Source organism: Cavia porcellus, unplaced genomic scaffold (genome assembly GCF_034190915.1).
Source record: "Cavia porcellus strain 051 isolate PalLab524CR breed Dunkin Hartley unplaced genomic scaffold, mCavPor4.1 scaffold_19, whole genome shotgun sequence".
NCBI lineage: Eukaryota > Metazoa > Chordata > Mammalia > Rodentia > Caviidae > Cavia > Cavia porcellus.
In genome coordinates, this window is record NW_026947502.1 from 64,838,785 (window position 1) to 64,853,276 (window position 14,492).

The 14,492-nt window shown below is 47.6% G+C and overlaps 1 protein-coding gene and 1 long non-coding RNA gene across 4 annotated transcripts; one reads left to right on the forward strand and one right to left on the reverse strand.

Annotated features, from left to right (window-relative positions):
• Positions 1-5,320: 5,320 nt before the first annotated feature.
• On the forward strand, positions 5,321-8,771 carry Hgh1 (HGH1 homolog). Of its 3 annotated transcripts, none has more exons than XM_013145758.3 (6): positions 5,321-5,990; positions 6,064-6,175; positions 6,263-6,374; positions 6,533-6,624; positions 6,706-6,828; positions 6,916-8,771. In XM_013145758.3, the coding sequence occupies exons 1-6, from the start codon at positions 5,365-5,367 to the stop codon at positions 7,087-7,089; spliced, it is 1,239 nt and encodes a 412-aa protein (XP_013001212.1). In that variant the 5' UTR covers positions 5,321-5,364; the 3' UTR covers positions 7,090-8,771. The 3 variants fall into 3 exon arrangements, with proteins under 3 accessions (XP_013001212.1, XP_013001214.1, XP_003463780.1); XM_013145760.3 differs by having other exon boundaries at positions 5,323-5,990; positions 6,064-6,134; positions 6,263-6,361; XM_003463732.5 differs by having other exon boundaries at positions 5,325-5,990; positions 6,064-6,164; positions 6,263-6,361.
• On the reverse strand, positions 8,456-14,266 carry LOC134471680 (uncharacterized). Its single transcript, XR_010041269.1, has 3 exons — positions 14,027-14,266; positions 9,944-10,050; positions 8,456-9,865 (listed from the first exon to the last, which is right to left on the reverse strand). It is a non-coding gene; the product is annotated as an uncharacterized LOC134471680 (long non-coding RNA).
• Between the last annotated feature and the right edge of the window lie 226 nt (positions 14,267-14,492).

Here is a 14,492-nt window from a genome sequence, read left to right on the forward strand (position 1 = left end):
TAAAAAAAAAGGAGGGGGGATAAAATTAAAGAGGAAATTGAAGTGATTAGAAAGCGTATAAAACCATCTCCAACCTCCTTAGCAATCAAGGACATTTCACATCATGCCACAATCGACACCTCCATGTACCTCAGATGCAGATATAATGAGAGGCAGCGTCTCCCTCCAGTGGGAAGGTGTTGAGTAGTAACTGAGCATCTCTGCACTCTTTTCCTGCAGGTCCAAACTCCAAAGGAGGGGACAGCAGAAGCTTTGTGTCACTGCCCTTCCAGGTTGTGCCCTATGCCTCTTCCCTTTCGGCTGTTTAGCATGTACCCTTCTATGAAGAGACAGTAAGAGAACTGAGGCAGGAAGATTCCGGGTTCAAGCCTGGTCTGTGTAACTTAGCAATTTAGTGAGACTCCATCTCAAAATAAAAAATAAAAGGGTTTTGGGTGTAATGCAGGGTAAAGGCCCTGGGTTTAATCTCGAGGAACACACACACACACACACACACACACACACACACATTTTTGCAGGATATGAATTGGAAATCTGTCTGGTATAACCAAGTGCAAGTAGACATATACATGACCCTGGTCCCAGGGAACACTTATACGTGTACATTTGAAGATGCTCAATCAAAACCAAAACAAAACATAAGCAAAAAGGAAATTAGCCAAGTGTGGTGGTCCATGCCTGTAATCCTAGCCTAACTGCCATGAGTTTGAGGCCAGCCTGAGCAAAACAGTAAGTTCAAGGGTAGCCTAGATATATAATAAAGCCCTGTCTCAACAACAAAATAAAACAAAAGATACTCAAAATGTTCTAGCAGGATTTTTTATGGTAGCAAAGCCAGAAACAATCTTACTGTCCAGCATCTCTGAAGAGGTCTGCATCATGGTATATTCATACAAGAGAACAAAACCACAACGGTAGTCATATGGTTTATATTCAGATGTGCCCCAAAGCCTCATGGGCTCATCAGGTAAGGCTTTGGGAGGAGACTGCATCAAGACAGTATGATATTCATCCACTGATGAGTTCATAGCTAACCGTGATTTGAAATTTGAAGCCAGGATCAAGGAGGTAGGTCTCTGGGAATGTGGCCTGGGAGGGTATATCACCTTTGCTTTTCCCTTGATATTCCTCTCCTCTCCCCTCCCCTCTGTCTTCTTCCTTCTATCTGCTCTCTTCCCTTTCCTTCATCTCCCCTTTTCCTCATTCTCTTTCACCTTTCTTTACTGAGTAAAGAATAGTAAAGAGAGAGGCCTGAGCACGCCTCCTCTGCCATGCCACCCTCCATTGGAGGCATTCAAGTATGGACTGAAACCTCTACAAACTATGAACCAAAATAAACTTCTCCCAGCAAAAGAACGTAATTAAGATATAGATCTCACAAGATCTCACAGATCTCTGACATAAAAAGACATAGTTCATGATGAGCATGTGCTCAGCAAAACTTCCCTTACATAAGTTGAGAAAGAGAGTGAGCAAGTGAGCTCCAGGCATGATGGGACACACCTGTAATCCTAGCATGCTGAGAGGCTGAAACAGGAGAATCCCAAGTTCAAACCTAGTCTGGGCAACTTAAGGACTAAGCAAGACCCTGCCTCAAAATAAAAGAAAAAAAACGCCTGGAGATGTACCTCAGTGTGAAGGCCCTGAGTTTAATCCCCAGTACCACAAAAAAAAAAAAAAAAAAAAAAAAAAAAAAAAAAAAGAGCAAGATAGGAAATAGTACTATCCAAATTTTTCCTGCAAACTAGTGCCAAAACACATGGTCAGGTATAGTCACAACAGCAATCCCATTTCTCTGGTACCAGTTTCCTATATTAGTCATTATCCTACCACTGGGACAAAATACCCAGTATCTGCAATTTAAAAAAGAGGTTTATTTGGCTTGTAATTTCAGAGAGTTCAGTTCATAGTTGTCTGCCCCCAAGGCAGAAACACTATTGTGGAAGAGCCCAGTCGAAGCTGCTCAACCAATGGCAGCCAGGAGGCGGGAGACAGGAGAGGCGCTGTGGACAAGAAGATACCATTCCAAGTCATGTGCCCAGTGACCCACCTCTTCTCACAAGATCATACCTCCTAACACCACTGTCAGTTATGAATCCATTGATAGATTTAACCCACTGATGAGTATAGGGCCCCCATGATCCGGTCACCTTCTGTACTTCCTATCTCTAAACACATGAAACTTCTGGGGCACATTTTAATTAGGTGGCTTGGGGTTTTTTTGTTTTTGTTTTTGTTTTTTTGTCTTTTTCCTTTTTATCAGTACCAGGGATGGAACTCATGACTGCCTGCTTACAAGGCAGGCGCTTATGCCGCTGAGCTAAATCCCCAGCCCCGTGTTTTTTAATCACCTTTAAGATTTCACTTAAGTACAACTCATTCATTTAAAGTGTGCAGTTTTGGCTGGCTACAGTGGCACACACCTGTAATTCTAGTACTTGGAAGGCTGAAGCAAGAAGATCACCACCTGTTTGGGCTACATAGTAGTTCAAGGTCAGACTGGACTACATAGTGAGACTCTATCTAAAAAACAAAAAACTGGGCCAGGGATTTAGTTCAGTGGTGTAAGTGCCTGCCTAACAAGCGCAAGGTCATGAGTTTGATCCCTGGTACCAAAACAAAACAAAAACAAAAAAAGGTAGTTTTTAGTGTATTCATAGTCAAGCAACTAACACCATAATGTAATTTGAGAACATTTTCAAAATGGAAAAAAACCTGTACTCATATTCTTAAGTCTGATCAGGCTGCTTTACTAAAATATAGACTGAGTAGATAGCTTACTTTTTCACAGTTGTGGAAGCTGGAAAATCTTGCATCTGAGTACTGGCTGATTTGATCTCTGGTGAGTTTGTTTTTCCTGGCTTGCAAATGGTCATTGTCTCACTGTATCCTCACATGGAAGGCAGAGTCAGATCCTCCTTCTCTTCCTCTTCTTTCTCCTCTCCCTCCCCCTGCTTCTCTGTGTTACTAATGATTGATTTTTTTTTTTTTTTTTTTTTTGAGACAGGGTCTCACTATGTAGCCCAGACTGGCCTTGAACTCAGTGATCCTCTTGTCTCAGCCTCCTGAGTGCTAGGATTATACATGTGAGTCACCACATACCATTATTAGTGATTGAACTCAGGGCCTTCACCCTGAGCTATATTCCTACCCTTTTTTAAAATTGGACACAGGGTCATCTTACGTTGCCCAAGTGAGATTCAAATTTGCAGTGTTCCTGCATCAACCTCACAGACTGCTGGAATTACAGATAAGTGCTACCATACTCATTGTTAGTTCTTCTTAAAAGGACACTAATTCTGGGTTGGGAATATAGCTCAGCGGCATAAGTGCCTGCTTGGCAAGCACAAGGTCCTGAGCTTGATTCCTGGTACATACACACAAAAGAACACTAATTCTATAGTATCAAGGTTCTACTACATGGTCCCGCTCAACCTTGATATTTTTCCTTTATAGGTCCTATCATTAAATAGTCATATTGGGGGTCCAGGCCCCAACATATGAATTTAGGTGAGGGACATAACTCAGTTCATAGCACCCATTAAGTTTCTCTCTCTATTCTACCTCTCCCTGGCCCTTGACAACTAATTTACTTTTGGCCTCTACAGATGTGTGTATTCTGGAAATATCTTATAAATAGAACTATATAATGTATGCTTTTTGTGACTTGCTTCCTTCACTTAGTATGTTTGGAAGGGTCAACCAGTTGTAGCATATCAGTACTATATATATATATATTTTTTTTTTTCCGCTAAGTCCTCACATTAAAAGATATATATTACATAGTTCATCCACTCATCAGTTGATGGACACGTGGGTTGTTTGTACCTTTTGGCTATTGTGAATACTACTACTTAGACTCATTCATCTTTGGATATGCACACATGTGCTTAGTTTTCATGTCTCTTAGGCATGTACCCAGAAGTAGAATTGCTTAACTTTTTTGGGGGGGTGGCAGTACTGGTGACCAAACTCACAACCTCACACTTGCCAGGCAGGTGCTTATTTCACTCAGTAAATCCCCGGCCCTAGCTTACAGTTCTTCTGTAAAATGGGATTCAGCATATGGGGTTCCACTTTATCCTCATCAATAGTTGCTTCACCTTCTGTTTGATTATGGCCATCCTGAGTTTGGCATGAGTTATGTCAGCTACATCCTACTTTTGCAAACTTTGAAAAACAATTAGCCTTATGAACACTTTAGGATTGCTATCAGGGTATCCTCAGAAGTAAAGCAAAGGAAGATGTCTGGAACATAAATCACATCACCTTCCTCCAGGTACTGTTATCTCAAAAGATGCAGATAGGACTTAAGCAACCTGTAGGGACCAGGGAGCTGAATTTCGAGGCAGGCTGCCCCATGAAGTTAGTTCTCATAGTAAGAAGTGGCCAGTCTTGTGCATGGCTGGACAAAGGGCATTCCATGCTACTGAGGCCAGGGCAGGAGGTAAAGCTTAGTGGTACAGTTTGCCAGGCCTGGGGTTCTGTCCTCCAGTACTAGAGAGGAGGACTCCAAGGTCAGAAAGACCTTAGTCTTCTGTGTCCTGGGTAACCAGCACAATGCAGTTACCCTCATCACCACGGTGAGTGGGGGTTTTCCTCTGCCCTCCCTTCTATGTAGTCCTGTAAAATTGTTCCTCCCAGTGGCTAGATCAATGTAGGGCAAGTGAGGCACTGACTGGAGTTGTTCCCTAGGGCAGACTCTGATACTTGAACAAACTGTCTTCTGCTAGATCTTTCCTACCTGTGCTGGGGTAGGTAAAAATAATGGAAACCATGAAGCAGTAGCACCTACAGCCGGTGTCCTTCAAACCTTCAAATTATACAGATACGTGGACCAGTTCTCTTTCTGTTCCAACTTATCCCTTGTGACCTAATAAATCCTGACAAATGTCCCAACCCCGGTGCGCAATGCGGAGAGGCTTATCCAAAGCTGCTTCCTATGGCTTCATCCCCGGCCTTGAGCTGTCCCGGTTTCTATCTGCTCCAGGCTCTGGGCTCCCGGGGGTTCCACGGCGTGCCTTCTTTCCGGGCTAACTCACGGCCACATGTTCCCGAGCCTCCCACAGCCTTCTTCTTGCGCACCAGTTTTGAGACCCATAAGGTTTCTGGAGGTCAGGGACCAAATTTCAAGAGGATCCGCACAGCCAGCGCCGCTCCACGGAGCCACACCGGTGGATTGCTCGGTGGAGAAAGAAAACCCAGAGACCCAACCATCACCCTCCGCACCCACAAGGCCCTGCGCCTGCCGCGGTCCGGCCTTCCTGGACCGCCCCCGCCCCGCCCCTGCGCGGGTCGGCAGCCTTGGATTGGCCGCGGCGGCTTCCGTTCCTCTGGCGGGCGGGACGATGGGCCCTTGACACCATGGCCACCGGGCGGGTAGAGACTCTAGAGTCTGAGATCCCTGCGAGGCCCAGTGCCCCGGCGGGACCGGAGGCTACCTTCGACGCGGAAGCGGCGGAGCTGCTGCCCTTCCTGACTCAGGGTGCGCGCGCGGACCTGCAGGCGGCGGCGGCACAGCATGTGTTGGCGCTAACCGGCTCCGGGCCCGGCCGCGCCCTCTTGGCCAGGCAGGCGGAGCTGCTGAAGGCACTAGCTGTTTTGGCGGCGGCTGCCGGCTCGGCCCCGGCCCGCGATGCCGCGCGTGCGCTGGTGAACTTGGCTGCAGACCCTAGCGTGCATGAGCAGCTGTTGGCGGCCGACCCCGTGTTACCTACCCGTCTGCTGGGCCGCGCGCTAGACCCTCAGTGGCCCTGGGCAGACGAGGCGGCAGCTGCTCTGGCCAACCTCAGCCGCGAGCCAGCGCCTTGCGCTGCGCTTATGGGGACACTGGAGGCGGCGGCGAAGTCAGGATTGGGTTTGGAGAGACTGTTATGTGCACTGTGCACGCCTGGCTACAACGCGTGCGCGCCCCTGCATCACCTGGGGCCTCTACTATCTAACCTCAGCCAGCAGCCTGCGGCGCGAGCCTTCTTGCTGGACCCAGATCGGTGAGCTAGGTCCACGCTGTTGGGGAGGGGCCAAGGAAGAGGTCAGACTGCAATAAGTAGTCCTTCCCAACAGGTGTGTGATCCAGCGGCTGCTGCCCCTTACCCAATATTCAGACTCCTCGCTGCGCAGGGGCGGGATAGTAGGTACCTTGCGAAATTGCTGCTTCGAGCACCGTGAGTGGTGGGTGAGAACATGGGCGTTGGTGGGATAAGGATTGGACTTTGCAGCACCAGAGGCCCAAAATGGACCCCATCTTTGTCCTCTCTCCCAGGGCATCACGAGTGGTTGCTGGGGCCCGACGTTGACATTCTTCCCTTTTTATTACTGCCCCTGGCCGGCCCTGAGGAGTTCTCAGAGGAAGAGATGGACCGTGAGTGCCCTAGGTGGGAGTCTTAGGATTGGTGAGGTGGGAGCAAAGGGAGGAAGAGAAGGAAATGTCCCAGAGGGAGTCACTGAATACAGGTGAGGCTTACACAGGCACAGCCTGGACCAACCAAGTTCTCAGCCTAGGCACCAAATGGCTGCCACTCTCATTCCCAAGGGCTTCCTGTTGATCTGCAATACCTGCCACCAGACAAGCAGCGAGAGCCAGATGCTGACATCCGAAAGATGCTCATTGAAGCTATCATGCTGGTGAGTGGCAGACCTGGTATATTAATGCTGGTCCCCAGCACACACACACTAATATCTGAGTAACCTCTACCATCTCCTCAGCTGACAGCTACGGCACCTGGTCGGCAGCAGGTGCGGGACCAAGGAGCATACCTGATCCTTCGAGAGCTGCACACTTGGGAATCAGAGCCTGATGTGCAGATGGCCTGTGAGAAACTCATCCAGGTGGGAAAGAGAGGCTGGAGGGTTAGAGAGGCTAGGGAAGAGGGGGTCTTAGCTGGCCACTTATTTACCTGCTTGCTCTGTTGGTAGGTGCTTATTGGGGATGAACCAGAGTGTGGCATGGAAAACCTGCTGGAGGTACAAGTGCCTGAAGATGTGGAGCGGCAGCTACAGCAGTTAGATCGCCAGGAGCAGGAGCAGTTGAAACAGCAGCAACTGGAGTTGGCTGGAGAGTCAGGGGGGGAGGGGCCTACACTTCGCTGAGGCCCCTGGCTGCCTGATGCCAGTTCCAGAGCCGCCTCTGCCAGGTTTCCTATCCTCAGCCTGTTCCCTGTCACTCTAATCCCCTTGATCAGAGGTTGTGCCTTGGTAAGAAGCAGAGGTACACTTAAGCTCCAGTCTGTGCTAAGAGTTCTAGGATGAATGCGCAGTAAACACTGGAGGTTTGAGGGTGTTCTCAACCTCATGCCCTGTCGTGATGCATAAAAATGAAGATTGTTGCATAGCTGAGCCAGAGCTGGCCAGATTTTGTACCACAGTTCCTCGACATGAAGCAGATGAATGGCCAGTGCAGCCACCAAGAGCTTGTTCCTAGGCACTATAGTGGGACTGGACAGAAAACATTGCAGTCTCTGAGAAGCCAGCTAGAACTTCCAAAGTTGGACATGGACCAGTTCAGAGGTGCAACAGTCACATCTATCAGTCCCATCCTTTGGGGTCCTCTAACCATACCCTCCAACTTGTCGTTGCTTCCTAGGTTCTACTTCCCCTTTGTGATTATCCTCCATCTTAAACTTGGCTCTCTCACCCAGCCCTCAAGTTAGATCTGTTTTCTGGCCAGTTTCTCTGAGCCTCAGCTTCACTGAAAGACCTCCAGACCCTCCTGCTCCTAGGGCCTCCTGCAGAAAACCTCTAGATGTACCTGCATCCTTGTTCATGTCTAAGCCTCTCCCCCAACCATTATCTAGCCCTCCAGAGCCCATTGTGGGGCTGGGAGCAGCCTTTTCTGCTTTTCTTCTGGACCTGAGGTGTGTCCCTCCACCAATTGTTCAATTATCATAGTAGCTCAATGTGTTCCTTTCCTGAGCCTCTCATTAGACCTCACTGCCCTCTGTCCATGGGGCTCTTGAGTGTGGTCCCCTCTCCTTCCAACAGGCCCTATCAGATCCTTGTGATCCAAATGAAGAGCTCAGATTGTTTTGCTGAGTGTTTACAGTACCCCACTCCACACCTTTAAATTTGGAGGACTGCCCCACCTTAAGTTCTGTCATGGCTATTGGGAACCCAGCCAAGAGTCCCGATTGTCAATATCAGGACCCCGGTCAAGAATTTCTATAGTCAGTATTGGGAACCTGGCCAAGAATTTTGATTATCCGTCTCTAGAATGCTGTGAGGAAAATAAAAAAACAAGACAAGTATCGTATTCCAACAATGGCTAGCCAAAAGGATTACAACTCAAAGTCTCCACAGGGTGTAGGTACTCTTATGTTTGGCAAATCTTGGCCCAAGTATAATCCTGTGATGATTTAAGAAAGTGTAGATGATCTTATGCTTAGAAGTATCTTGTCCTTGAGTTTAATCCTCAAATAACTTAAGGCATAGGCTTGGAAGAGTCAGTGGGAAATCCCAATCTTTCCTTTCATCCCAGGGGGAAGTACACAAAAGCAGTCACTGTGAATTTGTGATCACCTGCTATGGCAACTGACAGTGCTTCACTGAATGGCAGGTGTTGCTTTCCCCTATGGAGCCTTATGACCTGCCCCATTAAAGTTCTGGTGCTGTGGGCAGGCATGATGTGTGGACTGGTATTTTCTCTGTCCCAGAATCCCAGGAGGTAGTGGCAGAGCCTCAGCCTAGGGAATCACCGGAAGACCATCTACCTTCTCTACAGGAAGATAGCTCCTCCTCACAAGTTCACAGAATAAACCTTTTACCTGCTTACTCCACCTATGCTCAACTTTCCTGAAAGCCACTATGGAGCACAAAGGCAAGGCAGTCGCTGCCTGGAGGTGTTTTGTGCTTTGTGGGACTGCCCAACTTAGGGCCCCAGACCTCTGGACTTATGGAAACCCATGCCTTGAATGGGGCTGGCCTCCAAGAACACAAGCGCTGAGCCACAAGGTTCTCTTCTTGGGAGGTCACTGCCACTTTGGGTACCACAGATGCATCTCAAACCTGAAGCCCACACTGGGCTCTTTCTCATCCCTGGACCTCAGCTGCACTGCATTGGACCAATGGAAGTCAAGTGAAGGGACCACCATCTGCCAACTTGTTACCCATAGGCCATACCCAGCAAAGCACCAAGTCCAGAACAAAAGACTGTGCCACAGGCAGCAGCCAGCATTGTGCAGGCCCAGATGGGGTCAGCAGGAGCAGCCCCTAAGTAGGTCCTGGCACTCTGCTGGCAAGGCCCATGGCTGCAGCCTGCCTCTACCCCCATCAACCACCCACATTCATGGCCCATTCCCACTATCACCAATGATGCCACTATTTGGAGAGGTCATCCTATTCACAGAAACCGAAGGACAGGATGGAAACTTGGAGCAGAGGGTGGGTGGGTCCTCAGCTCAGCTCTTGGAATCCCTGGTCATCCAGCAGAGTGTTCTCACGATTTAGATACCTGCTGGGGAAGGGGAGGTGGGGGCTAGATTCAAGTGAGTCTCCAGATGGGCAGGCCAAGGGTACCCTTATCATTGCACAATGCCAGCATGGTGGCAATAGGCCCTCAGGCTGACCAGTTGTGTGAACAGCCTTCAAGCCTTCCTTTCCCGCAGCAGCAATGACCTAACATTGTTGATGTGCTCCATCCAGCAGGTTGCCCCTCTATGCAAAAGCCTTTAGTCCACCTCTAAAAGTTGCCAGAGTCCTAGGAGTTTCATATGGCAGAAAAATCCCCCAGCTCCAGCAGCAGGCTGTTCTGATAGGTGTTACACAGCTGAACCTGGTACTCCCCAGAGGGAGGGCTGGACCGGTGATATGCTGGTAAATATCCAGAATCTGGATCTTGGCACTGGAGTATACTTTAGGCCACAGGGAAGACCTAGGAGAAGACCAGTGGTGGGTAGCAGGTGTGAGGGCTGGTCTTGGGGATGAGGATAGCACAGGCTAGATCACCTACCAGGTTCATGTGCTTGTAGGTATCTCTGAGTACTGAGATCTTCCAGGGCAGAATATTTGGGAGAACTTCATGGGAGCCTCAGTCATGGAGACAATTTTGATGGCCATCTGTTGGAAAGAGGGTGGTCACAGTGAGCAAGCCATAATACCTTTTTGGATGTGTTGTGGCAAGATGGCCCACTATCTTTTATACACAGTGTTAACTTCCTAGGGTATGGCTTGGTGGAAAGTGGTGTCCCTGGAGGGCAGTGATGACCACTCCTTATCCTAGGCACTTACATCTTTTAAGAGACTTGAGAGTGGAGAGTGACCAACCTGGAAGGGTTTGAGGAAGCTAGGAGAAGCAATACCCCCAGGCCCAGCGAGGCTCTGTGAAAGGGCAGCTGGAAGGTATGTAAGTGGGTTTAGGATACTGGCCTGGTAGGTTATTCCAAGGAGCTCTCTATGAGAGAAGTGGGCCTATATCACCTCTAATAGTGTTTTCCCTGTAAGAGGAGAGCTCAGGAATGTGCTGTGTGCACATTTCCTGAGTGGTATATCTATGCCAGGTAGACTTTAGAGAAGACCCCAAACCCCATCTTGCTGGGGATGGGCAGGTAGCCATTGTCCATCTACTCTCACACTTGCTCCAGGAAAGTTCTTTGATACAGTTTGTTACTGCTGTAGTCCTTCACAGAGAGCAGGGCATCACAGGAGATTTGGCAGTACAGCTCATTACCAGTCTTGGGGGAGGGTACAGCACAGTAAGACCTAACTTTTATGTTAGCAAGTCCTGGAGTTATGACTTGCTAACATAGCCTGGGTGGGACGTTTACCTCATGTAAAGCACCAGCCAAGTTTCTGAAGACTTGCTGGTGGTAGAAGGCTCAGGTAGTAGGCTAATATAGCTGTGGAGTGGGGTGAAGGCAACCTCTGGTAAGGCTGGAGCAGATCCCCAGGTAGACTATTCTAGACTTGCAATTGTGCTGTGCCTTCAACAAGATCTGCCCTTTCTGAGGATGTTTTGTTGGGTTAACTTGGTACCCCCTATCTGCAGACACTGTGAGCCCAGTTTAAGGGCTAGAATCAGGGTAAGGCCTCTGTGGGCCATTCTGCTTGTGGCTGACCAAAGTAAAAACCTTATGTATGGAGTCTTGAACTACTTTGTCCAGGTTGGCCTTCAACTTGAAATCCTGTCTCAACCTCCCAGAGTGTTAACATTATAAGCATGCACTACCACACTTGCCTCACAAATGGCCTTTTAAAAAGCTAGGAAAAATAATGGAAGCAAAAGCAGAATGGCCAGTCTTCTGAAGGCAGAGGAAAATGGATATGTCTTAGTTATTTTCTTGTTGCTGGGACAAAATGTTCAACATCCAAAGTTAGAGGAGAAATGGTTGATTTCAGCTCACAGTTTATAGAAGTTTCAGTACATACTCCTCTGACCCCAAGGCAGAGTGGTGTGGCAGAAGTGTATTACAGAGGGAAACAGTCCATGTAGGACAGGCAGGAGGCAGCAAACAGCCTGCCTTTCATGTTTCCCTTTTACTCCAGGCCACAAACCTAATGATTGGTGCCACCCACACCCAGCATGGGAGTTCCCATCATTGACACATAGAACTATTTGCTAAATTGATTAGCAGACTAATGAAGTGCCACACACTCTTAGCCCTAGTATCACATACATTTAATCCACATTTATACATCCTAAATTCAGCCACCTCTGAAAGGCCATGAGGCGTGAGGGGAATATCCAGATATAAGCCATAATATTCTGTCCCTCATCTCCCAAAGACATATCTTTATGCAAAAGGTTTTTAATCCAAATCTAAAAGTTGCCAAAATCCTAACAGTTTCACCATGGCTGAAAAATCTAACTCTAAAATCTCCTGAAATTTAAGGCAAAACCTCAGCTGTGAGCCCCTTTACAGATGAAAAGAAAGTTAAACACTTCCAGTGGCACAAGATAAACATTACTATTCAAAAATAGAATAGAATAGATAGAAAAGAATGAGACCAAAGAAAGTTCAAAATCCAGCAAGGCAAACCTTAAGGCCCGTATTTCCATGTTCAGCATCAATGGCAATCTGTTAATGCCAAAGGGTTTGGGTGGCTTCACCCTTATGGCTTTGTATGTAGTTTTAGCACTCATGGATGACTTTGCTCACTCCTTGCAGCTTTCCTCAGATGACCCATGTCCCTAGCTTCCCCAAACTTTTAGGATCTTTATTGCATCTTTAGCATCACATCCACACTTCCCTGTGAGGGACACATTCCCTGGCCTCCTATGCCTTCTAAAATCGGAATGGAAGCCTTTTTTTATCCCCCACCCCAACAACCCTTGAATTTCCATGCACATAAAACCAGCACCATGTGGATGGCACCAAGCTCTACCTCCAGCCAGAGCAGTAGCCAGGGTTTTTTTTTCCTTTGCTGCGGGGGTTCAGTGCCTGAATTGCTGGGCACTATGAACCCCATCTGGAAGAGCAAATTCCCTAGACAGCCACTACTCTGAAACTTGGTATTCTGGGGCTCTCTTTTCTTAGCAAAATGCTTTTTTTTTTTTTTTGAGACAAGCGTCTCAAGTACTGGGATTACAGGAATATACTACCATGCCCAGTTTAGCAAAGTCTTTCACCTTTGCACTTTTGAGGCTGCAAAGAGTAGAGTTGGTTCTTTTGATGCCCTTAGGCCATGTTTTCTGTTGTCCTCTTCCAAAATACTCGAATTTTTATTGCTACTCTTTTCAGCAATCAAGATTCCTGTTCCATCTTTGCAGGCCACAACTTTATTGTAACTTTCTTTCTGGTCAAGCTCAAAACTTTTAAAGTTATTGTGCTGGGTCTTTGCCCTTGATTCTCAACATCATCTAACTAAAAGTTAGATGTTATGTTACCACCTCAACATTAGACTGTCTTGAAATATCTTCCACAAAATTAATTAGTCTGCCACCTTTAATCTCAATCTCAAGTGAAGTCTCTGGACAGGAGCAAAATGCAGACAAATTTTCTACCAAAGCATGACACACATGGTTTGGAGTCTAGCAGCCAACAAAGTCTTTGTTTCTAACTAAAACTTCCTCAACCAGATCTTTGCTAGCTGCATTTCTATCAGCATTCTGGTCTTATGAACTCTGATCAGAATCTCCCATCAAGCTTGGCTTACAGCATTCCAGGACTGCTTCTTCATCCAGTATCTGCCTTGACCTGCATGACTTTTGAACTTCTGCTGCCTGTGGAGGGCAGCAAGAAGGTGAAGAAATAAAGACACAGAAAGCTGGGATCAGGTGGAGCCTTCTCTCCAGGTGGGAGGAAAGGGACTGCTCAACCACCATAGTGCATTTATTTATACATTTGGCAGGTTGGTGTCAGGTAACACCCCTTTTGCCTAGCAGCCCATTGTTTGGATTGTCTAGGGCTTAGTGTCCTCTGGATGGAAGTAACTTGTTAAGGTGGCTTGCCTGAGGTGCTCTTTGTTCTCAGACAGGTTCCTTGCCCCCAACATGTGATCAATTTCTGGCTTCAGTCACTTTCTACATCTTCCTCTTTTCTGTTTTGTAGTTGTAAGCAATGAGTAGTCAGTTGGTTAGAGGAGCTATGTTTGGAGGACTCTGCAGATGATTCTTTTTTATTGTTACACTTTTTTGCTGGATATTCAAGACCAAGTAAAATTAGAGCCGTATTAATTAAAGTAAAATTTTTGTTACCTATTGTTGTAGTCAGGGGTTGTACACAGAGAACAACTAGGATTAGAACATGGATTTCATAATATTTTTATAATGGTCACCGGAAGTTAACACAAGAAAATGCAGGAAATCTATCTGCAACACCAAAGACATAGATTATTTAGTCAAGAGCCTAAACCCCACAGCACATGTGCCACATGAGTCCAGATAAAAACCCAGAGCTCAGGACAATGCCTCCCACGAGTCCAACTGGAGGTCCAGAGCCCACAAGAAGGACTCGCCAGTCTCTTTTACGGATCCGTGCCGGGAAGACCCAAGGGTCAGCGGTGGAAGCCAGAAAGTCTATGCCAGCAGGATGCAGGAGCTGTGCTAGTGGGATGGGGGGGGGGTTCCTACAAGGAGCCGAAAAGTCATACTCACAACAAAGAGCGGGGCTGTCCTGAAAGGCACCGCAGCTGTCCTCAGTGACACGGAGGCCCCGAGCCCCTCCGACCCCAAGCACAATCGGGTACGTGCCAGGAAGCAGCATGACAAGTTCATCTTGGAGACCAGGCAGCACATGTCTTCCCCTCCGGAGCCAGGAAGCAATGCGCAATGTGAAGACCAAAGCTTCTCCAGAACCAACAGCTCAGACAGCAACTGGTAGGAGAACCCACAATCTCCTTCACCCCTCAATCCCTCCCAACACCTCCCTTCTTCTCCACCTATTGATCCTGGCAACCCTCCTCAGGTGGAGCATCTTCTCTCAATGCCATGCTGATGTAATCCAGCTGGCGTTAAGTTGACCACCAGTTTTCAAACCATAACACCTATCAAGGTCAGTTAAGTCTCCTCAGGATTTACCTTGCAACCACGTCTAGCACCTCTTAGTTTTTGTCAGTGTCAG